This window comes from Rhodnius prolixus, unplaced genomic scaffold (genome assembly GCF_049639745.1).
Source record: "Rhodnius prolixus isolate KJV_2025 unplaced genomic scaffold, Rpr scaffold_7, whole genome shotgun sequence".
NCBI lineage: Eukaryota > Metazoa > Arthropoda > Insecta > Hemiptera > Reduviidae > Rhodnius > Rhodnius prolixus.
In genome coordinates this window covers 17,260,007-17,284,082 of record NW_027411582.1, presented here as the reverse complement: position 1 = coordinate 17,284,082, position 24,076 = coordinate 17,260,007, and the positions used below count along the sequence as shown (strand labels likewise).

Below are 24,076 nucleotides of genomic sequence, written 5' to 3'. Positions count from 1 at the left end.
TCAATAAATCATATTCAGCTTTCAAAAAAAGTATTAAACTCATCAGTATTTAGTTACTAAAGGTATAATTTTTTATTGTTAATTTTGGGTGTACTAGAAAAATATCTAAGTGTTTAAAAAATGAGCAGTGTGCTCCCAGTGGAACTGTATTTACATGCTATCTGTCGGCGTAAGTACTAACTACGTAACAAACCATAAGCTAACAGATAGCGCTGTAATGATTGAACTGTCAATCTTGTCAAAGCTCTATTTACCTGAATTCAATAAGCAACTTTCTCTCAGATAACTATATGAAGTTAAAAATATGTTGCTTGCTTTAAACTAGCTTTAATAAACTAACTAACTTACTTGTGATAACTGATCTGCAACACAGAAAGTAAAGCATTTGCCTCTCTCTAATTCAAGTATAACATTCGTAAATATATTCGTACTACCATTTACCAAAGTTACTTTATTCATCATAACACAGGCATTCGTTGACAGTGTTTCATTGATTTTCTGTGGTTCAATATGGTCCACCATCATTAGAATGTTCTGGAGCAAAACGTTAAAAAATTTCAATAGGCATTTTTATAACCTGAACTTAATTATGTAAGTAAAATTTATTGTTTACCTGTGCATCTCGTATTATTTTTGAAAATTCAAACAATAAGATAAATGCTCTTGCTACTTTTGACGCAATTGGATGTAAAAATATTTGTGCAATGAACAACAGCAATAAAACCTGGCTTAATAAATATAAATTTGTTTTAAAAAAAACAGAAGATAATTAAGTTATGTAATAATCATAGTTGATAAAAGAAAAAGAGAGATAATCTAAAAATAATTACTTCGCTTGAATATGTTACATCAAATAAAATATCTTGAGCCATTACGTAGAGCACAATAACAATTTTAGTAAAATTGAAAAGAATACAATGTGTTATTGTTTTGAAAATTTTTAATTGATTTGTAAGTTTCTCCTGATGCCTGAAATCAATAAAAATTAAGTAAAATATTACAAAAATTTATTTTTAAAGTTTATTTAGAAATGAGTAAGTTTTGATCGCGTGATATTTACTACAAATGAAAAATAAACAATTTACGTCACTCGAACATTGATGGCCCAGCTAGGGACAATAGATCAATCAATCAACAATTGCTTGCCCATTTAGTGGTTGACCATTTCCAATTTCATACCATTTTCCAGCGACAGTGGAAAAAGCGGATAAACTTTGTTTTAAGGGAAAATTAATTTTTTTTTTTAAGAATAATTTCTACTTTTTCAACAAAATTCGATCTTTTTTTTTGTCTTGCTTAATTTCTTTATTGTATTATAAAGAAGGGTAAAGCAAAAGAAGATGAAATTTTGGGGAAAACAATGATGACAATAAATCAACAAATATGACAATAGTATTGTGATTACTAGGGAACGGATTCGTATGTATTTACATATTTTTTCTAGGCAATTTACAGACGTTTTTCAACTAGAAGTATTCATACTGACACTTTTTAAGCCGTTTGAGTCTACTTTTATTTCACATATTTCCACATATTTGGATGTTATCGCATATTTATACATATTTGATTAAAATAAATAAATATTTCTACATATTTAATCAAAATATCTACATATTTTTCATTTTGGGCATATTTTCATAATTGGGAGGTGGTTGACAGGAACTATGAACCACAGACTGTAGGGCTGTGAATCACAGTTGGTACAATGGTTATTGTAATTTACACAGAATGCTGCTAAACAGTGACGGGCACTTGTTAGTTCTTTGAAGTTGTCTGTTCTTTCAGCTCGTTCGTTGAAGTGTCCAATTCATTTCGTTCGGTCATTTAGTGTATTCTTTTCTGACAATTGCGTATTTCTTGCACAAGCCATTACCCAACTTGAGTCCTGAAAAAGTTCGACTGACAGAAAACGTGTCCAACGTTAAAAAAGTCATCGAAAAGGTGGAAGGAATACCTGGGAGTAAGGGAGATTTGATCAGATCAAAACTGGTAGAAGTACTGAGCAAGAACAAAGGGTGGGAGACCATCTGCCAGATTTCTGATATTATCAGAGGAACAGAAGTCACCTCAGAACATCGTGTACCCTTTACAACCAACGAGATCTTTCAGCAAGGCACCTATAACATCTGTAGATGTTGAACGATCTTTTAGTCGTTACAAGTCCCTCTTACGCCCAGATCGTCGTCACTTTACGTTCCAACATTTGAAATTTCATGTGGTTGCAAACAATTTCGAAGAGTGAAGTTTTCAAAATTGAAAATGTAACACATCTTTTTATAAATAGTAAAAATGTTCTTTGTTGTATAAATCATTATAACTTGTAAAAACAAATTATTTTGTTCCTAATAAATTATTATAAATTGTAAAAATGTTCTTTTCTTGTATAAATAATTATAACTTCCCCCCCCCCAAAAAAAATCCATTTTCATAAAAAAAAAATGTCCATTTTACTTAAATATTCCAGAAAATATTTTAAGAAAATCACATATTTTCCACATAATTGACGAAAATAAATGCATATTTTAATTAAATATTTGGCATTTTTAAATACATAAAAATCCGTTCCTTAGTTATAAGTCTTTTAAGTTTTATTATGCCAAACTTGAAGTTAATCGATACAAACACATTGAAAGGCAAACACTATATGATTGTTAGGTAATCAGCAAAATAAATGAACATAAAATAAAGTCTAGGAGAGAGAGGCTAATTTAGAAAATCTGAAACAAAATCCATTCCCCTCTTACAACAGTCCTTCATCTTGTTAGTCTTATTGGTAAACATGGATTAGTCGGCCATCTTTTATGTTTTAAAAATATTTTATACGACTGTCAATAATATACTAAGACTTACCTCCTTTTTTTGAATAATTTTTCAATAAACATTTTCTTCAAACAGTATACTTTAATTTGTAATAATCCGTTACTAATTTCATTAAATAATTGTATAATTTGTGTATTATCTTCTTTATATTTTTTCAATAAACTTGAATTTTTAAATTCAAAAATTACTGAAACGTAAATAACGGCATTATTATTATTAGAAACAAAATAAATTTGCTGTTTTTGACGTTAATACGTCTTTAAATTTGCTATCCATATGGAGGCAATCAAAAAAACCTAATGATAACAAAATCGGGGGGATACAGTTTGGCATTATAGTTTCGAATCTATCGTCTACATCCAAAATTACATTAGACCACTGGATAGCTAAAGGATCAAAGAATTCATTACGATAAACCGAGGACAGTGACGCATCGCGCGCGGTTGAGGGGGAAGCGCCGCCATTTTGAGATCATTTTTCTGCGTATCGAGATTTGCTATTAGTATAACTTTTTACTCGGAGAAGCTACGATGTTCGTTTAAGTTTTAATCGTCAGCTGTCGTCACAATCTATCGATTGTATATAAAACATTAGCGTAAAATAGTGACAGTGAATATAATAAGGTGTTAGAATAAAAAAAATATCAAAAATATATAATGTCGGCCTATACGCGACGAAAAGCCAAAACCAAATACAGAGATCGTGTACGGTTGGAAAGGGCTTCTCAAGAACAGTCGAATGGTAATAATAAAACACCATAAGACCGAGTCAAGCTGTGCCGGGAACGTAAAAGAATGAATACGGCCGAGCGGATCAACGACGGTGTCCAGTACATCTACAGCTGAGGCGGTTGAAATTATGCAAGTGGATGATGAAATCGCTACTACATCGACAACGGACTGTATAGGCATAGATTGTGTTCGACCGTCGATTTGTTTCCTTGATTTCATCCTAAATACATAAATAAAAATATTTTATATAAAAAATATAACCCGTTACGTAAACGTATTCACGTACAACACACGGCCGTGTCCATGACACAGCCAGAGTTTTTTTTTTATCTGTAGTGGAATAATTTTTTAAATTCTCAAAATTAAGAATAAAGTTTTATTTGGAATATTTTTCCATTAAAAATAAATAAATAAATACATAAATGTAAATAAAGGGAGATTAACATCTATAACTTAAACTGCACTTCTCTGATTTGATGGCGGATTTCCAAGTGCAACAGTACGTATTTAAATGTTTGGCCGTCCGTCATTTATGCTAATTCTAAATTCTTTTCACCAAAGGCTCGCCATATTTTATACTTCATTCCTCTTGCACGCAATAAAATGGTCAGGTCATTACAAAACACGTTTTATCGAAAAATTAATAAACAATTTTTTACGCCGTAATGTTGCTATTTTTCTTTATCATGGGATTTACTTTGTTTTAATAAAGCAAGAGATGTTGTAACCGCCCTTCAGAATTCCGCCCATCAATGATGATGTCTACACTCAAGAGACCTTCCCTAAAGCATTCCTGGAGGTGAAACCTCTCATCTTAGGTCTTTTAGGAAAGTTCAAAGAAGAATGGTAAGAGCCGACAGCCAGAGAGTACCACTCGCTGTGCCAAAATACGAGGTGTGGCTATTAAATAACGAGACTATTGCTGTAAAACATTTTATTTTAAATTTATACATATTTAGTTATTATCACCTTCAATATACACCCCTCCCCTATCCCTACAACGCTCCATGCGAATTTACCATTGTTCGAAACAGTGCTGGAAGTCTTTTTATGTGAGCTCCAGAATGACGCGTGCCGCTTTTTCTTTCGCAGCTTTAACGGAAACTGAAATCGTGTCCCTTTTAATGCAGATTTGACTTTGGGGAACAGATAAAAGTCACATGGGGCCAGGACAGGCAAATAAAGCGGATGGCCTAAACCTGGGATGATGTACTTGGCTAGAAACGTCTTGACAGACAATGCAGTGTGAGCCGGCGCGTTGTCTTGATAGAGAACCCCGTAACTTGTTCTTGCACAAATCGGGTCGTTTTTTTCCTTACTCTTTCACGGAGTTGAGCAAGCACCTCACGCGGTAGTAATGTTGATTAATTATAATCGATATTTTCATCCGTTTTGGACGTGGAAGGGCGACCTGGGCGGTCATCATCTCCGACGTTTTCTCTCGGCCATCTTGGAAACGCTTGAACCACTCAAAAACTTGCGCACGTGATAAACATTCATCGCCATAAATTTATTTTAATAAAAGATAAATTTCAGTAGCGGTTTCACCAAGTTTTGATGTGAAATTTCACGACAATTCGTTGCTCTACTACATATGTAGTATCATGTTTTCGGCAAAACGAAACTAACCCCTCTTGCACAAACGACGGTTCCGGTCAGACAGATTTCTCTACAAACACGTGAGATGCTGCAATCGAAAGAGAAGGCTTTACGTTGCACAGCTGCCGGTCGTTAAGATTTGGCGCATGCATAGTTCTTCTGTAGCAGCATCAGTCTCGTTATTTAATAGACACACCTCGTACACATTTACCCCAATGTCTTCTAAGATATTCTGAAGAACGCTCTTTCAAACTAAAAGAAACTCGATGGATGTGAATCCATCCAAATCTAGTTCTACCTCGAAGAAAGCCTTAGGAATGGTAGGGAGCAACTCTCTCTGATTTTACTACTAATTAAAACCATTCCGTGATGCCACGACACTCCCTGCGCACAATGTCCCTCAGAGAGGGCCTGTAAACTGACATCTGTAAAATGAAGTACGAGACAAAAAAATGAAAGCCATTCCACCGAAGACTGAAAAAATGGTGTGTCATGGCGCAAAAAAATTCTACCCTTTAAAAGTTAAATAATTATAAATAAATAATAATAGTCTAACCTTGATATCCGAACATTATTATTACTATGAAACTTAGTATAAGCACTGTAGACAGATCAAAATCATCCACGTTCACAATAAATATTGTTGCAACTAATAAATACAATAATGCAATGAATATATACGGTATAATTAGGAATATCTGTTCAAGAGTCTCAAATGAAGAGTTCACTTTATGTATTTCTGTATTGAAATCATTCATTTCAATATTATTGGTATCGATCAGTAAAATCTGAAAAAAAATAATAGATTTTTGGTTAGAATTAAGATGGTAATTGATTATAACTGTTGGAAGAGACGTTTAATATAGAACTAATATATATACCTTCTTTAGAAGTAAACTTTGAAATGAAACACGTAATCTAATACCCATTGTTAGAGCAGTACTGCGCCAAGTGTATTTCATTAAGGTGTAAATTAATAAGATTAAACTTAATAAAATCAGATAAGTTTGATCCTGTAATATAACGGCGTAATATAAAAGGGCTGCTATGATTGCGCTGAAAAAACAGAATAGTATCTTAAAATTCAACTTAAACGAAGTAAAAATGACAATTTATATCAAATAAATTGAGAATTTTTGTTTATAGCTGAGGTTATTTAAAAAAAAAGGTTATATAAGTATAGTCTTTACATCAACAGTTGTTGATTAGTTGTACAGTTCGCCAAGAAAGTGCATATCAAGAAGAACGCTCTACGAACACTCAGACTGTGCTCAAAAACTCTTTTGAACATCGATCCAAAAAACTATTGTTGGTATCTTCGTTTTCCTACTATCGATGTAAGCCATTTCACTGAATTTAGAACTCTGATTTTATTGTAAACGATGTTTTAAAGTATGTAAATAAGCTACCATTAATAAGAGGTTTTGGTGCATCTGCCCTAGGATGTGTTCAATGTAAGGAGTAATATTTCTCGTGAATGCGTCCCACGTAAGATGAAATCTAGTAGCTTTGCTTTGTACAAATGGTGTCAAGGTAAAGGAATAAAGGTTAAATTAGTTGATGTAAGCTCATTTTATTGGCAAGAAAGGTCTGACGTCCAAAATGGTCATTAAATTATCTCAGAAGCTCTTTTTAACGATTAAATCGCAAAAAAGAAAAAATCTCGAGATTGGGACACCATTTCACATTCATATCGTACATCACAAGCTGTATACTTGTGAAGCATGTACTGTGCCTTCAAAGGTGTCTCCTCAGATACAGAGAGCAATTGATAACCTCCTGGCTAATCTTGCTTGCGAGCCAGGCTTCACAAGTTGAGTGAAGTGCATTATTTGATAAATTAAGGAATAAGTTTGATCCTTTACATGAAAGATATTGAACACTTAAATATGTGGCAGAATGTTTCCAATTTTTTTGGTAATTAAACGCAACTCTCCCAAAATTACCAAAAAATTATTAAACCTTCTTGTTTGTAACAGATGTAAAATTAATTTTTAGCCATTTTGTGTATGCTTGAGAACATCAAAAGCTCTTAACATTTGATTTTTCTTAGAAAAATCACTCGGAAAACGACTTATTTCCCTGATATTAAGAAAAATACTAGCTTTACTGCCTTGGCAATATTTTTAGTAGAAAGGGGATGAAAAAATACATAAAAATGACCTATCGCGTGCTCTTCTTTCTCTTTGATAACTAGTTAAAAAAATTGAAATATGATTAATAAATAACAGATTTTGAAATGGCCTAGCACCTTTAATTTTGAAGATATCGAATTGCAGTTTCCCTGTTTCTTTTATAACTTTTTATACTCTTTAAAACTGTGTATATGAAAATGGGGGTCAACTGCGAACCCTCACTTTTGGTCGCGCGTCAGCCGCGTATGAGGGCAGGAATCCTAAAATCAAGTCACATATTCTGAAACTAGAGGTGACGGGCAACAAATTTTTCCTCTACCATTTTTTTGCTCAGATTAACCGTTTAAGCTTGAAATCCGTTTGAGCCGTCTTAAAATGAACACCCTGTATAAGAACTTATCGCAGCAGCATTTAAATTTTGAAGACTTTATTAAAGAATTAATTATACTCGTATTTAATGGCCAGCAAAGCAGACTGAACTAGAAGCAAGTTTTAATTCCTCAAATCATCATTTTCTTTATTCATTTAATAATAATTGAATTCGATTAGTGCCAACCCAACTGGACATGAATCCAATAAAGATTTGGGGGCTGCAAATGGCCTAGTTGTCGATCCAAAAATCATTTCAGCAGTTTTAAAGGCATTAACCTATCATAATATTATATTTATTTGAATGTATAGGTTTCGTTACCGTAAATTGTTGAACTTAGGATTCAAGATTGGCGAGGAATCGGTCAAATAAAAAACAAACTCGTCTTCTTGCCAACGTTTCAACAAATACGAGGGTCGTTTGAAAAGTCCGTGCAAAGTCAGAGAGATAGCACCACTGGCGCGTATCGAGGTTATGTTTAGTTAGTAGCATCTCTTGGAAGAACACACACCAAGTTTCAGCCAGATCGGTCTATTTCTTTGTGTTTGGCATTCGTTTGAATCGAAGAAGTCGAGTGATTTTCAAAAAATGGACGAAAAAGAATTTCGTGTGTTGATTAAACACTACTTTATGAAAGGCAAAACGCCTCAGGAGACTAAAGAGAAGCTTGATAAACATTATGGTGACTCTGCACCTTCGATTAGAACAGTTTATAAGTGGTTTCAAAATTTTCGGAGTGGCCATATGGGCACAAGTGACGCTGAACGTTCTGGACGCCCTGTTGAGGTTACTACTCCAGAAATCATTGATAAAATCCATGATATGGTGATGGATGACAGAAGAGTGAAGGTGCGTGAGATTGTTAGTGCTGTGGGCATCTCGAATGAACGGGTACATAATATTTTGCATCAACTTTTGGACATGACAAAGCTATCCGCAATTGATGGGTGCCGCGATTGCTCACGCTTGACCAAAAACGAAATCGTGTGAAGTGTTGCAAGGACGGTTTGCAGCTGTTCCAGAAGAATCCGCAGGACTTTAAGCGTCGTTTCGTCACTGTGTATGAAACATGGATACATCACTACACTCCTGAGATCAAAGAACAATCTAAACAATGGGTTACCAAGGGGGAATCTGCGCCAAAAAAGGCGAAGACCGTTCCTTCGGCCGGAAAGATTATGGCGACTGTCTTTTGGGATTCGCAAGAAATAATCCTCATCGACTATCTGGAAAAGGGTAAAACTATTACAGGTGCATATTATTCATCGTTATTGGACCGTTTGAAAACCGAGCTGCAAGAAAAACGCCCACGATTGGCCCACAAAAAAGTCCTTTTCCATCACGACAACGCACCAGCTCACACCTCAGCAGCTGTGGTCGCAAAATTAATGGAAATAGGGTTCCAACTCGTTTCACATCCCCCCTATTCTCCAGACTTGGCTCCCTCGGACTACTATTTGTTCCCCAATATGAAGAAATGGCTGGCGGGAAAAAGATTTTATTCAAAGGAGGGGATTGTAGAAACGAATGGCTATTTTTCAGACAAATCCTATTATTCGGAAGGGATCAACAAACTAGAGCAGCGTTGGACGAAGTGTATACGCCTAAAAGGAGACTATGTTGAAAAATAAAAAAGGTTTACCCCCAAAAATTAAGCAGTTTTTATTTTTGCACGGACTTTTCAAACGACCCTCGTATATTGTCCTCTTCAGGGTTGGTTGAGTTACACAAACTGTACGCCCTGAAGAAGACAATATATTTGTCGAAACGTTGGCAAAAAGACGAGTTGTTGTTTTTTATTTGACCGATTCCTCGCCAATCTTGAATCCTAAGATTATATTCATTTAAATAATTCAAAACAGATTTAGCACTAAAACAGACTGTAAATTTTGCATTCAGTTACTAAATGTTATTGTGATGAAGCAATAATTAGTAAACAAAAATAAATAAATACAAATATTTCCTTATAATAAGCTAAAAGCGGCGACAAACATTGATATCTACGTAAATGTACAGCTGGTTTTACCCAGTGCTTTTTTTTCTTTAAATTTTTCCATTATTTACTTCTAATTTTTATTTTAAAACAGATACTATACTAGACAGTTTTAATAGATAAATAGCTCAACTGACAATTTACCTTACTAGCTCTATGATAAATAAAAATATGGTAATTATAGCAAATGCCGGAGCAAGAGTCCTCCATATTGCGAGCAGCAAACTCGGCCTTCTTGGAAAGTCCAAACTATTCAGTAACTCATTAGTCCAACATCTGGAAAAGATGATTTATTAATTTGGTTTTCAACTTTGGAATAAAAAATAAAATGGCAGTCCATTAAACAATGTATTCATTCGAATAATAAGACATTTAAGTACACATTTTCCCCCTTAGTCATCTCTCTGAGAGTTGCAACAAATATCTGCAGATGTGTACGAGGGTCGTTTGAAAAGTCCGTGCAAAAATAAAAACTACTTAATTTTTTGGGGTAAACCTTTTTTATTTTTCAACATAGTCTCCTTTTAGGCTTATACACTTCGTCCAACGCTGCTCTAGTTTGTTGATCCCTTCCGAATAATAGGATTTGTCCAAGTCTGAAAAATAGCCATTCGTTTCTGCAATCACCTCCTCGTTTGAATAAAATCTTTTTCCCGCCAGCCATTTCTTCATATTGGGGAACAAATAGTAGTCCGAGGGAGCCAAGTCTGGAGAATAGGGGGGGATGTGAAACGAGTTGGAACCCTATTTCCATTAATTTTGCGACCACAACTGCTGAGGTGTAAACTGGTGCGTTGTCGTGATGGAAAAGGACTTTTTTGTGGGCCAATCGTGGGCGTTTTTCTTGCAGCTAGGTTTTCAAACGGTCCAATAACGATGAATAATATGCAACTGTAATAGTTTTACCCTTTTCCAGATAGTCGATGAGGATTATTCCTTGCGAATCCCAAAAGACAGTCGCCATAATCTTTCCGGCCGAAGGAACGGTCTTCGCCTTTTTTGGCGCAGATTCCCCCTTGGTAACCCATTGTTTAGATTGTTCTTTGGTATCAGGAGTGTAGTGATCTATCCATGTTTCATCCACAGTGACGAAACGACGCTTAAAGTCCTGCGGATTCTCCTGGAACAGCTGCAAACCGTCCTTGCAACACTTCACACGATTTCGTTTTTGGTCAAGCGTGAGCAATCGCGGCACCCATCTTGCGGATAGCTTTGTCATGTCCAAATGTTGATGCAAAATATTATGTACCCGTTCATTCGAGATGCCCACAGCACTAGCAATCTCACGCACCTTCACTCTTCTGTCATCCATCACCATATCATGGATTTTATCAATGATTTCTGGAGTAGTAACCTCAACAGGGCGTCCAGAACGATCAGCGTCACTTGTGCCCATATGGCCACTCCGAAAATTTTGAAACCACTTATAAACTGTTCTAATCGAAGGTGCAGAGTCACCATAATGTTTATCAAGCTTCTCTTTAGTCTCCTGAGGCGTTTTGCCTTTCATAAAGTAGTGTTTAATCAACACACGAAATTCTTTTTCGTCCATTTTTTGAAAATCACTCGACTTCCTCGATTCAAACGAATGCCAAACACAAAGAAATAGACCGATCTGGCTGAAACTTGGTTTGTGTTCTTCCAAGAGATGCTACTAACTAAACATAACCTCGATACGCGGCAGTAGTGCTATCTCTCTGACTTTGCACGGACTTTTCAAACAACCCTCGTATAAGACTACATTTACGAGGTGTGGCTATTAAATAACGGGACTGATGCTGCTACTGAAGAACTGTGCATGCGCCAAATCCTGACGACCGACAGCTGTGCAGCGTAAAGGCCTTCTCTTTCGATTGCAGCGTCTCACGTGTTTGTAGAGAAATCTGTTTGACTGGAACCGTCGTTTGTGTAAGAGGTGTTAGTTTAGTTTTGCCGAAAACATGATACTACATATGTAGTAGAGCAACGAATTGTCGTGAAATTTCACATCAAAACTTGGTGAAACCGCTACTGAAATTTATCTTTTATTAAAAGAAGTTTAATGGCGATGAATTTTTATCACGTGCGCAAGTTTTTGAGTGGTTCAAGCGTTTCCAAGATGGCCGAGAAGACGTCGGAGATGATGACCGCCTGGGTCGCCCTTCCACGTCCAAAACGGATGAAAATATCGATTATAATTAATCAACATTACTACCGGTGAGATGCTTGCTCAATTCCGTGAAAGAGTAAGGAAAAAACGACCCGATTTGTGGAAGAACAAGTCCTCAGGGTTCTCCATCAGGAGAACGCGCCGGCTCATACTGCACTGTCTGTCAAGAACAGTTTCTAGCTAAGTACATCATCCCAGGTTTAGGCCATCCGCTTTATTTGCCTGTCCTGGCCCCCTGTGACTTTTATCTGGTTCCCCAAAGTCAAATCTGCATTAAAAGGAACACTATTTCAGTCCGTTGGAGCTGTGAAAGAAAAAGCGGCATGCGTCATGCGGGAGCTCACAGAAAAAGACCTCCAGCACTGTTTCGAACAATGGTAAATTCGCATGGAGCGTTGTAGGGATAGGGGAGGGGTGTATATTGAAGGTGATAATAACTAAATATGTATAAATTTAAAATAAAATGTTTTACAGCAATAGTCTCGTTATTTAATAGCCACACCTCGTAGTTCCCTATTTAAAGTAGCCCATTAATTTTTGATTTATTTTTTAATAACTACTAAACGATTGCCCTGCTGATGGTCCTTGTCTTTACTACTAATGTCGGAATGGCTCAAATCATAGACAAGATAGATGTTAACCAATGTTGACTTAAGTTTAAATTACCCCATATTAATTAAGCTATAAATTTACAATTATAAGGATTCATTTCTACTTACTTTTCTAGTTGTGATCTTAAGTAATTACTTTCTAAATTCTTTGTAATTTCATACAGTTTACCAAAATCTAATGATGGATTTTTCTTGATTAATGGAATCAACCACCTGAAACAGTAAATTTTAAAGTTAATAAATATAAATATAAAAATTAAATGCAGGAATCTTTTCGCTTATCGTATTAAGTATCAGTTCTCGCTGTTCACCTCATGAATCATGCATACAAACCACAGGATTTGCCGGGATTAACTCTTTTGATTGTCTAATCACATAAGACATCATAAAATATAAAACACTATATAAAATATCCTAAATTTACAACACTGAGAAAATCTAATGAAAAAGTATATTGAGACCTAATGACCAGACTGTTATAAACCAAGATGCAAAGTTATCTCTTACTCAAAAGGAAATGGTTATGCTACCGCGAGTTACTGCCCCTCTCCACTATAAAACCAGAAATATACATGAGCACCTAGATCTGAGCCGAAATTTTTGAAAAATAAATAAACTATTTTTCCAATTCAGTTTAAAATACAATAATTGAAATGAAAATATTATCTTGTTAATCATTGAAGAATGATATTTTAGCCTTGAATCTTTAATTTTTGCCTTAAAGTATTATGGGAACTGCAACATCCATATTCAAGCCTGATCTAATATATTTACGCTAGTAAATTTTGGAAAATTACGCAAAAACTTTAGAAGTTTAGAACCCATGATTTGTTCTTCCACAAATCGGGTCGTTTTTTCCTTACTCTTTCACGGAGTTGAGCAAGCACCTCACGGTAGTAATGTTTAATTAATCATAATCGATATTTTCATCCGTTTTGGTCGTGCGGTCATCATCTCCGACGTTTTTTCGGCTATCTTGGAAACGTTTGAACTACTCAAAAACCTCGCGCATGTGATTAACATTCATCACCATAAACTTTTTTTAATAAAATATAAGTTTCAGTAGCGGTTTTACCAAGTTTTGATGTGAAATTTCACGTCAATTCGTTGCTCTACTAAATGTCTAGTATCATGTTTTCGACAAAATGAAACTAACAACCTCTTACACAAACGACAGTTCCGGACAGACAGATTTCTCTACAAACACGTGATACGCTGCAATCGAAAAGAGAAGGCTTTACGCTGCACAGCTGTCGGTCGTTAGGATTTGGCGCATGCATAGATATTCTGTAGCAGCATCAGTCTCGTTATTTAATAGCCACACCTCGTATTTACGCAAATATATTTTGAAAAATGACGCAAAAAATTTAGAAGTTTAGTCTATGATGAGATAAAAGTTGCTAGATTATAATCTGGACTGCATGATTACATTATTTTTTTAAAAAAAGTTTAATGCACATCCTTGTATTTTTTCTAAAATGTATAATAATAAAAATTCTCTTGGCGACAACCACATTCCTTTCATTACACAAGTTGCTGAAAAAACGATACAGAAAATTCTATCATAACCTTCAATCTCATCACAATCCACTTATACAACATCTATCTTCCAGAACATTTCCAGACAACACTTCTAGACGTCTTAAAAGACAGTGGTCTTGCGATCTCCTCTCTGATGAAGAGAGTAAGTAGAATTTAGAATGTAATTGGAGTGTTACCGCTGGGTAACTTCTCCACTCTTATATGTGTGATACGTTGCTTATTGTTACCCTTGATGCTAATAATGCAATGCGTTGATTGTAACTAAATAAATTGTTAAAAAGTAAAATAAATACTCTTGGCTAAAAAAATCCAAGGCAAATAAAATTTGAAAAAGAAGCAGCGTGCGAAACGGCCCACAGTCCATCGTGATTCATCAATCTCTTGTAATATCCCCGTTTAGCAATCGTGTGGATTCGCAAACCCTACGCTCACCAGCCTGAACGACTCCTCCGTTGTGAGGATCTCTCTCTGCTGATACACCCTTAGAATGGACCATACTCTAAGCTCTTACCCATTCAAGCAGGATTTTACAAAGATAATTCTCGATCAGGTCTTGAGAACGCAAGGAGAAATATTTAAAAATTATGTAAGGAATGAAATAAGAATTATTTCTTTAGTTGGTGATAGTCTGAAAGGCGAATTCCTAATTATTAAGTAACGCCATTTAAATTATCGATTGTCAATCATCGTTTATCAAACTAAATTCTTATGCATTATTATCATAAAGATAATAATAAAAAAATGGAGCTTATTTCCCCTTGGAGTTTTTCTCTAATTATTCTTAATAGTATATACGCTTAAGATAAAACAGAAATTTAAAATAAAATGGAGACAAGGTCAAAATAACTCGTTAATGGATAGTTTGTGGTATATTTGGCCCTACATATGTATTATCTATTTGAACTTCTACAATTTGACCTTAATTCTTCAAAAAAAAAAAAATTATATTCATTTTATATGTTTGTTCTTTGACCTTATACTAATTTTAACGAGAACATGGACGTGTTTGAAAAGATGAATTTCGATAAAAAAAAAAATTCTTCAAAAATACGAATAACCTTAGTAAAGAAGACATTAAAACCTTAAGGGATGAGCAATTCAATTACTTGGACTTGGTCATCACTAAGGATACGTCAAATGACGTATATACCCGGTATTCCCAAATTCCTTAGCTATACAGGGTATATACGAGAATAATTTTGGGAATTTGAGTAGAAAAAAAGCTTTGATAAACTATTTTATCTGCTACTTAAACATAAAGTTCCTTCAAGAAAAACCATGAGCTCCTAAGGGTTCCTAAAAGTGTAAAAACTTGAAGACTCCTGAGGTTCCTCCAGAGAATAATACGAGGGTCGTTTGAAAAGTCCGTGCAAAGTCAGAGAGATAGCACCACTGGCGCGTATCGAGGTTATGTTTAGTTAGTAGCATCTCTTGGAAGAACACAAACCAAGTTTCAGCCAGGTCGGTCTATTTCTTTGTGTTTGGCATTCGTTTGAATCGAGGAAGTCGAGTGATTTTCAAAAAATGGATGTAAAAGAATTTCGTGTGTTGATTAAACACTACTTTATGAAAGGCAAAACGCCTCAGGAGACTAAAGAGAAGCTTGATAAACATTATGGTGACTCTGCACCTTCGATTAGAACAGTTTATAAGTGGTTTCAAAATTTTCGGAGTGGCCATATGGGCACAAGTGACGCTGAACGTTCTGGACGCCCTGTTGAGGTTACTACTCCAGAAATCATTGATAAAATCCATGATGTGGTGATGGATGACAGAAGAGTGAAGGTGCGTGAGATTGCTAGTGCTGTGGGCATCTCGAATGAACGGGTACATAATATTTTGCATCAACATTTGGACATGACAAAGCTATCCGCAAGATGGGTGCCGCGATTGCTCACGCTTGATCAAAAACGAAATCGTGTAAGGACGGTTTGCAGCTGTTCCAGAAGAATCCGCATGACTTTAAGCGTCGTTTCGTCACTGTGGATGAAACATGGATACATCACTACACTCCTGAGACCAAAGAACAATCTAAACAATGGGTTACCAAGGGGGAATCTGCGCCAAAAAAGGCGAAGACCGTTCCTTCGGCCGGAAAGATTATGGCGACTGTCTTTTGGGATTCGCAAGGAATAATCCTCATCGACTATCTGGAAAAGGGTAAAACTATTACAGGTGCATATTATTCATCGTTATTGGGCCGTTTGAAAACCGAGCTGCAAGAAAAACATCCACGATTGGTCCACAAAAAAGTCCTTTTCCATCACGACAACGCACCAGCTCACACCTCAGCAGTTGTGGTCGTAAAATTAATGGAAATAGGGTTCCAACTCGTTTCACATCCCCCCTATTCTCCAGACTTGGCTCGCTCGGACTACTATTTGTTCCCCAATATGAAGAAATGGCTGGCGGGAAAAAGATTTTATTCAAACGAGGAGGTGATTGCAGAAACGAATGGCTATTTTTAAGACTTGGACAAATCCTATTATTCGGAAGGGATCAACAAACTAGAGCAGCGTTGGACGAAGTGTATACGCCTAAAAGGAGACTATGTTCAAAAACAAAAAAGGTTTACCCCCAAAAATTAAGTAGTTTTTATTTTTGCACGGACTTTTCAAACGACCCTCGTAATGGTGTCAGGTTTCAAATGAAAATATCTATTTATTTTAAAATAAAAAATCCATATTTAAATGATAGATATTATTGAAACATTTTTGAGTGAAACGTTGTGATTTTGCTTTAAAAAAATTTATTAAAGTTAGAAGCTCACGCGAATCTGCTTACAAACAAAGTCTGATAATGATTTGAGTCAGACGTTCTTGTTATGTTCTTTACATAAATGATCAATACAAGTCATTGATAGTTTAATATCTGAGAAGAGATAATAAAGAAAGCTAAATCAGTAAAAGTCATAATAAATTATATTCTTTAAAACATTATTTACTTTTACTTTTAAACTGTCCTATAAAATTAATGTTAAATTCAATGCAAGGTGAAATTGCAAAATCAGTTTAAACCAAACGTTTCAAATTTTGGAGGTGATTTCTGATTTCTCATTCCGCATGCCTAATAATGATATGTCAAATCTGGCAGCATCCTTCGCTTTTCTCTTTGTCCTTCATCAACTCGAAAGTATTGATTCCTTTCACCAGCGGACCTCTACTAAGCTAGCTTCCACAACATTAGTTCGTATGGTTCTAATTTTATTTAACTTTTTGGGCGAATACTTTTATTTTAAGAAGAAAACTATCATTAATTTTGTTCAGTAAGTTTGTTTTTTCTTTTTTTTTGGCATTGGCTTTCGCCATACAGCCAGCATCATCGTCTAGGGGCTTATCACTAGAATATCACTCACTCTCCATTCTTACTTATAAATACATTCGCTTCACTCATTCATCCCTCTACTATATACAACTATTTACATAAACCTTACAACTAATGGATGGATCAGTACTCTATATTCCTGCCATCCTTATATTATAACTTAACCGAAATTAAAATCACGTAATCCTTCTCTAATCATTTTCTTCCATTCATTCTAATTCGGCTATAGCTTTTAAATACATTCATATTTTTTCACTAGCTCTGCTACAGATTTAAGCATGTAGATGTTGGTGGAGAATATTATGTCTTCGTAGCGAAATGGTTCATCTAAATACCTGTATATGTCGTCAAACATTCGTTTCCTTTCTACCACATAACGTGGACATATCATTATTATATGTTTGAAATCCTCCTCCTCATTGTAATCTACGCAAAGAGGAGAGAGGACCTTTTGTTGATCCTGTGAAGATACGATCCGCATACAGCGTGGTTCGCTCTCAGTCCCATTCCCTGTGAATTTGTTCATTTTTTTTGCATGAACCACAATGCATCCAAGACATTACTTTTACATTACGAAAATCTGCAAGTCTACCTGTTCGACTGAACGGTGTAACGATTCCTCCAGCTGACGTAGTACGATACTTAGGACTGTACATTGGACAAGTGACTCACGTGGAACCCACATACACGACTGAAACGACAAGAACGTGAACAGACGCTACAAGCTACTTGACTAGACTAATTGACCGCAGATCCAAACTCAACTTGAATCACAAACTGACAATTTACAAGACACTGTTAAGACCCATATGGACATATGGTGCTGAAGTGTGGGGCTCAACCAAACCCTCTAACTCCAAAACGCCTGCAGACATTACAGTCTAAAATCCTACGCGAAAATCCTGAATGCTCCATACTACATTTCTAACCTCACCATACACACTGTGACCTTCACATCCTTTTTGTTATCGATCTAATAAAGTCTCGCTACCGCAACTTTCACAGCCTCCTAGCTCTCTCCATCCTAATCCTCTTGTCCAACAACTCTCCTCTCCTCACCTTCCAGACAATCCTCCTCGTCGCTTGAAGCGGAAGTGGCCTAGGGACCTACTGATGTCAGTGTAATATCCACTGAGAAAAGAGTTCCATCAATGGGTGGTTGCTCTTACATGATATTCACGAGAACTTAACCAGTTTCATCAAATTTACTTGTTGCAATATTCGTTATAGTTGTAAATATGGCAAATAAAGTGAAAAAAAAATTAAATTTCAGTGCGCTCATCTCACAAAGCAAACAAATTTTGTGGCTTTAAAAGAAATTTTAGTACAATCAACAACTAATAATTGTAACGCTAACGCAATACAATGGATACAGCTTTTGTGCAATCTATGAAGACATAAGATTCGTTAGTAAACAGTCCAATTAGTAATATTAACCTTAAAGTAGATTTATATTTAGCGTTAACATAGCCGGATCTGTTTTCTAACAGTGAATCTGCAGAATATACTTAGAAAACAATATGGTAGCTCCGCGGAACGACAAGAAACAACACAGAATCTTATAAATTTACTATACTACAAACCTTCGCTTGTAAAGAATGCCAGTGCATTCTATTGGGGAGCATTACAATTTAAGTTTTTAAAAAATAAATAATCTAATATGTATTACGGCCGAAAAGATATTTGGGAACGAATAATTTCTTTGATAGCATTTCTGTAGCATCTCAATCAGTTCCGAATGCAGCGGTCACTTCTTAACTATAAATTTTTCTTTTAGAGTAAGAAATTAAATATAAGTAAATAATGAAAAATAATATTCTTACAAATAAAGTAGATTAGAGAAATATCCAGTCCCATTTACTGCATTAGTGTTATTATCTGCAGTGGATAGCAAATTTGTTCTAGATCTTTGTTGATATCTCAACATTCTTCTAAATTATTTTAAACATATGTGCGAAAACTAAGAACTTTAATTAAATCCATAAAATGATCTAATTAAAACAAAGTAACTGGTAAACGTTTAAACTTTAGGATCACAACTGTGGCGTTTGCCATTCTTGTCACCAAGGCCATAAAATTATCGCTTAGTTTGTTTTTAAGGTTGAGTGTCGATATATATACTTTTTTCTTTTTTTTAATTTAAGGTAAGTATATATGTGCCACACGTTATCTACTTTCTGCTTAAATACATCAAAATTGTTAGGTAACAAATTTTTTTTTATCAAAAACGTCGAATGTTGGATTCTTTTTTTGTAAAGAAAGTGCAAAAAAAGTATTTTATCTAATGTAATAACGTAAATATGACGTGAAACTTAAATTTTCGTAATAAAGAAACTCGTTACGCATAATAAGTGCGGCACGAAATATACCTTAACATTCTTTTTAAGATTTAGATTGATAAGTGTTAGTATTTAGTATTAAATTGTTAGTATTTCTCATTCTGGATTAAAATCCCAAAATACTTCAATTTCCATTCAGACTTCAGTATTTCTAACTGTTTAACCAACCACCTGTGAAGAATACTGTAGGCTCGTGGTTTATCAGCGCCTATGGCTATAATATCAATACTCAAATGGGTTTAGTCGCCGTATAATCTTTCTCCAGATTAGGGGGTCCCCAAACTTTTTACACAGGGGGCCAGGTTCACTGTCCCTCAGACCGTGGGAGGGCCGAACTATAAAACAAACTATTTTAAAGTAAAAAACAAAAAACAAAACGGGAACAAATAGAATATTTAAAATAAAGAACAAGTAAATTTAAATCAACAAACTGCCCAGTATTTCTGTGGGAATTATGGACCTGCTTTTGGCTAATGAGATGGCAGAATCCGGTTTAATTATAGTGCAGCGTTTCCCAAACTTTTTTGACCGCGGCCCGGTACGAGATTTTAAATTTTTTCGCGACCCACCTTATAAAAAAAACATTTATTTACAAAACTATAATTTTTTATATTAAATTTTTTAATATAAATCAAAATTCAAGTTATTTGTTTGTTTATTTCATACACAAAAATTGCAAAATAATTATTTAACAAAAACATAAGTAATTAAAGACAATCCATTATCTTCATTTAAAACTTAAAGTAAATTTTGTTTTACATATTTTGACCTTAGTGCGAAGGATGATGTTGTTTTTCATCACATAGTAATTTCAAATTAGGGCTCAATGATATTAATTTTATTCTCAAATTAGGTTCGACATCCAATCTGTTTCGATACTTATTTTTTAAGCACACCAAGGCTGAGAACGCAGTTTCACAACGTATAAGTGGTGACAAAAGGCATTAAAAATTGTATCGCTTTTTCGCTTACGCTTGGATATTCCTTTTGACAGCGCAACCAAAAATTAATTAGTGGTACAGTTTCAAACACTTTTTTAAGATCGGTGTCGCATGAAATTTCAATTAAATTATCAACTTCTTGTTCACTAAGATTAAGCATTTCTTACTTTTCAATATCGACAGAAGGCACTGAATGACGAATCGAAATCAGCCAATCAGAGCATCCGAATTTGAACGCTCCGGTAGGAAACGGTGATAAAGAGTTGCCACCTGCAGTACTTGAAAAAGTTACGAAAAATATTAAATTTAGAGCAAAATGTTATAGATTTTTTGTGTTTTTACAATTTTCGCCACGACTCATCTGAATTTTTCTGTGACCCGGTGCCGGGTCGCGACCCACACTTTGGGAAACGCTGTTATAGTGCTTTGCCTTTCTTCCTACTTCTGGCTGTTATTTTACACTGTTTTCGGAGCCGTGACGCTTGCATACCGCGTCAACGGAAGTAGTACTGTTAATGAGCGACGCAGCGCTTTGCGGCACCGCCACATATAGTGACTCTTCTCACTGACCACCAATGAAAGAGATGCCCCTTCCGGAAGTGCGGCGGGGGCCAGATAAATGTCCTCAGGGGGCCGCATGTGGCCCGCGGACCGTAGTTTGGGGATCCTTGCTCTAGATCCTCAAGTTTTTCTATTCCATTCAAAACCCCTGAAACAGTAACTCTTGTACAAACAAGAACATTTTTCTCGTGAACATACTTTTTCTGGTGTAAAAGGAAAAGTTAGAAATTGCATTTAGAAAAAAAAGTCCTGAATGTATGCCCTTATTCATGCAATTTATTGTAGGAGCCAAATTGCAACTGAATGCACTTTAATAGATGATCGGTGAATCTTGCAAGCCTGTCAGCTTCCAACTATTAACCTGGCAGTGAGAGAATGTTTTTTTTAAATCATAGACCATGCTATTGTACCTACTCATCTTAATCGCAGTCTTAGTGTTTGTTGCAAAACATTGTTTAAAATATTTTTGGTTAAAACTAATTCGAGCTGTGGAATTAATTCGAAAAATCCGATATAAACCCTCACTTCTTCTTTTAAATGCACTTTTTAACTTTAATTTTCAGCAATATATTTAATTCGCTTAATTAATGGCCCTCCAGCGCCGAATCAGGACAGTCACTTCCTCCAAAAAGTCTTAAAATATGTACATACTTTTAAAAAAAACAAAAACATTAACAGCTTTTTGTGAGAGTTCCTAAATTAGTGTACCAACTTAAAATAAATCAACTATAATGCTTTCGAGATAATCGTTGTAAATTAAATAATCCATTCAGATAATCCGCTTTAGCGATTTATCTTTAAACGCGGAATAAATACAATGCATTCAATTATCATCAAAACTCTCCAGGTGATAGAGTTGTACAATACACTGTAAAGACTCTTTAGAGTGAGGTTATGCTCACTTCTCTTCCAATAAAAACTAATAAAACGTTTCGAATAAAAGTTACGAGAAGTTGTTTAAAGAAAGTCGGAATCATTTGCAGAGGAATCATTGTCTGAGGAAATAGGGTAGGAAAAAGAGGCAAAAATTACCAAATTAAGTTTACTTAAGATCAATAAAATTAACTCAAGACAAATTGCAATATTATTTTTTGGCCATTCAGGTAGCTGGCCTGAAACCACTTCTTGATACTGCATTATAGTGCAGTAACTTCTACGACTGTTTCGTTTTTATTATTATTATTTTATTTTTTTCTCACACACTAAAGACCATTTTTGATAAACTATTTTTCTAAAAATTAAAGCAATCTGATTGTTTCAGGAAAAACTCAAGCTTTAAAACACGTAGGAGGGAGAAAAAGTTAAATGTAAAATTACACAAACTTACCTGCAGATTACACTTCAATTAATGTCGCTGTAAATTTTTCACATTAAAGGATTGATTTAATAATGTTAATACTTAAATTTTGTTAAGCAAAATCTTATTGAAATTACTAGCAATTGTGATTATAAATAAAAAGAAAAAGAAAGAGATATCACAGGTAAAAAAGATATAAAAGCTAAATTTTAAAGATTTATTATTCTTTCAAAATGTTGATTTAACATATAAATGTTATTCTTTTTTTTATATTATTTACTATTGTGAAATGTTTTCGATTTATTTAATATCCACTTTGTTCTACAAGTGCAGTAAGCAGTTAAGAATATAATATTAGTATAGTTACATATGTATTTATAATTATTTACAATTTATTATTTTATATAAATTAAAAAATAAGGTGCAGCAAGAATTTTTGTGTGTGTGTTTCAATTTTTTTAAATTTATTTTTGAATATATATTAATGTATTTTTTTAATATAAGGATTTGAAAGACTACATTAATAACATTATTGTCAGCACATAAGAATTTATTTATATATATATTTATATGTAATATCTACATTCACACATCATTCACTTACAATAAAATCCACTCAGTGTTTCACTTACATTACTTCCAATCATTCATTTTTATTTTTATATATATTATTCACATCGAAAAATTAAAGAACTGTACATATAAATCATTTTGAAGTTTACTGGAATATTATATTTTTTTGAAGTTCTGTCTTATTCCTTTCTTCAATTATTTAATGACAGAAATAGATTTTTAAAAAAAGAAGTCGAATGATGTGGCCCTGCTTGACATTTTCACAGTAATTATCTTCTTTGAACGAGAAGGAGTGTTATAAGTTGTTCAATTTTATGTTTAATAAAGCTGGTGGAATAGACAATCACATCAAAGGCTGGCCAACTCAAAAGTCTTTAGTTTTGGGAGCAAAGTGTCAACAAGAATGAAGCACAAGCAGGGGCTTAATGAACACCATTAAATCGAAGAAATTCTATGAATTAGTAGTGATTTAGGCTTCTGTTTTGTTTACAATTTAGGCAGATTAAGCTGGATCTGATATTTTACGAGAATGGATTCAAAAGATATTTGCAAAAAAAAAAACAATATTGGATGAGCTTTAGCAGAAGCATTCCCAAACTGAATTGAATCCTGTCTTTTTGAAGTGAATGCGAAATTTCGATTAAATTCGAAATTATGCCTCTAGCTTGAGATTCCGTTGTACATTGGGCGAGGATTTAGCCATAAAAGCTGGAGAATTTATTTTCTTGCTCTTTGACAGAAACTGAAGTAGCTTCATCAAATATTGAAGATTGGCTAAGAGTTTGTGTGGAGTTGAGAATGTGCAATCGTTCCCTTGATCCACAATCCAGAACGTAAGAAAGTTTACCGAAATAAAAAATAATAAGAACTTATTTACATAGCCGGAACAAGACCTCGCCAAGAGAAAATCAGATAAATTCTTTTTAGGGCTTTACAAGATTCAAAAGAAATAATTTAACTTCTTATAATAATCTATATAAATAAAAATGTGTATCTTGGTTCGTTCAAAATCTTAAATCTCCAAAAGTACTTCACCGCTTACTTTGAAATTTTGACACAACGTTGCATTGGGAACAAAGTTCTCTATCAAT

The 24,076-nt window shown here is 34.6% G+C and overlaps 1 protein-coding gene and 1 long non-coding RNA gene across 2 annotated transcripts in view; one reads left to right on the top strand and one right to left on the bottom strand.

Moving 5' to 3' along the window:
* Window positions 1-19,398, bottom strand: part of LOC141447078 (ATP-binding cassette sub-family C member 4-like) — a 38,663-nt gene extending 19,265 nt beyond the window's left edge. The window contains exons 1-9 of the mRNA XM_074114268.1: window positions 19,098-19,398; window positions 12,517-12,621; window positions 9,793-9,924; window positions 6,032-6,206; window positions 5,707-5,938; window positions 2,851-3,007; window positions 831-969; window positions 614-724; window positions 349-534 (exon numbers count right to left, since the gene is read on the bottom strand). Coding sequence (XP_073970369.1) covers window positions 349-534; window positions 614-724; window positions 831-969; window positions 2,851-3,007; window positions 5,707-5,938; window positions 6,032-6,206; window positions 9,793-9,924; window positions 12,517-12,621; window positions 19,098-19,201 — 1,341 coding nt within the window. The 5' untranslated portion in view covers window positions 19,202-19,398. The remainder of the gene's footprint in view (window positions 1-348; window positions 535-613; window positions 725-830; window positions 970-2,850; window positions 3,008-5,706; window positions 5,939-6,031; window positions 6,207-9,792; window positions 9,925-12,516; window positions 12,622-19,097) is intronic.
* On the top strand, window positions 462-23,083 carry LOC141447089 (uncharacterized). Its single transcript, XR_012454135.1, has 2 exons — window positions 462-591; window positions 22,377-23,083. It is a non-coding gene; the product is annotated as an uncharacterized lncRNA (long non-coding RNA).
* The last annotated feature ends 993 nt before the right edge of the window (window positions 23,084-24,076 follow it).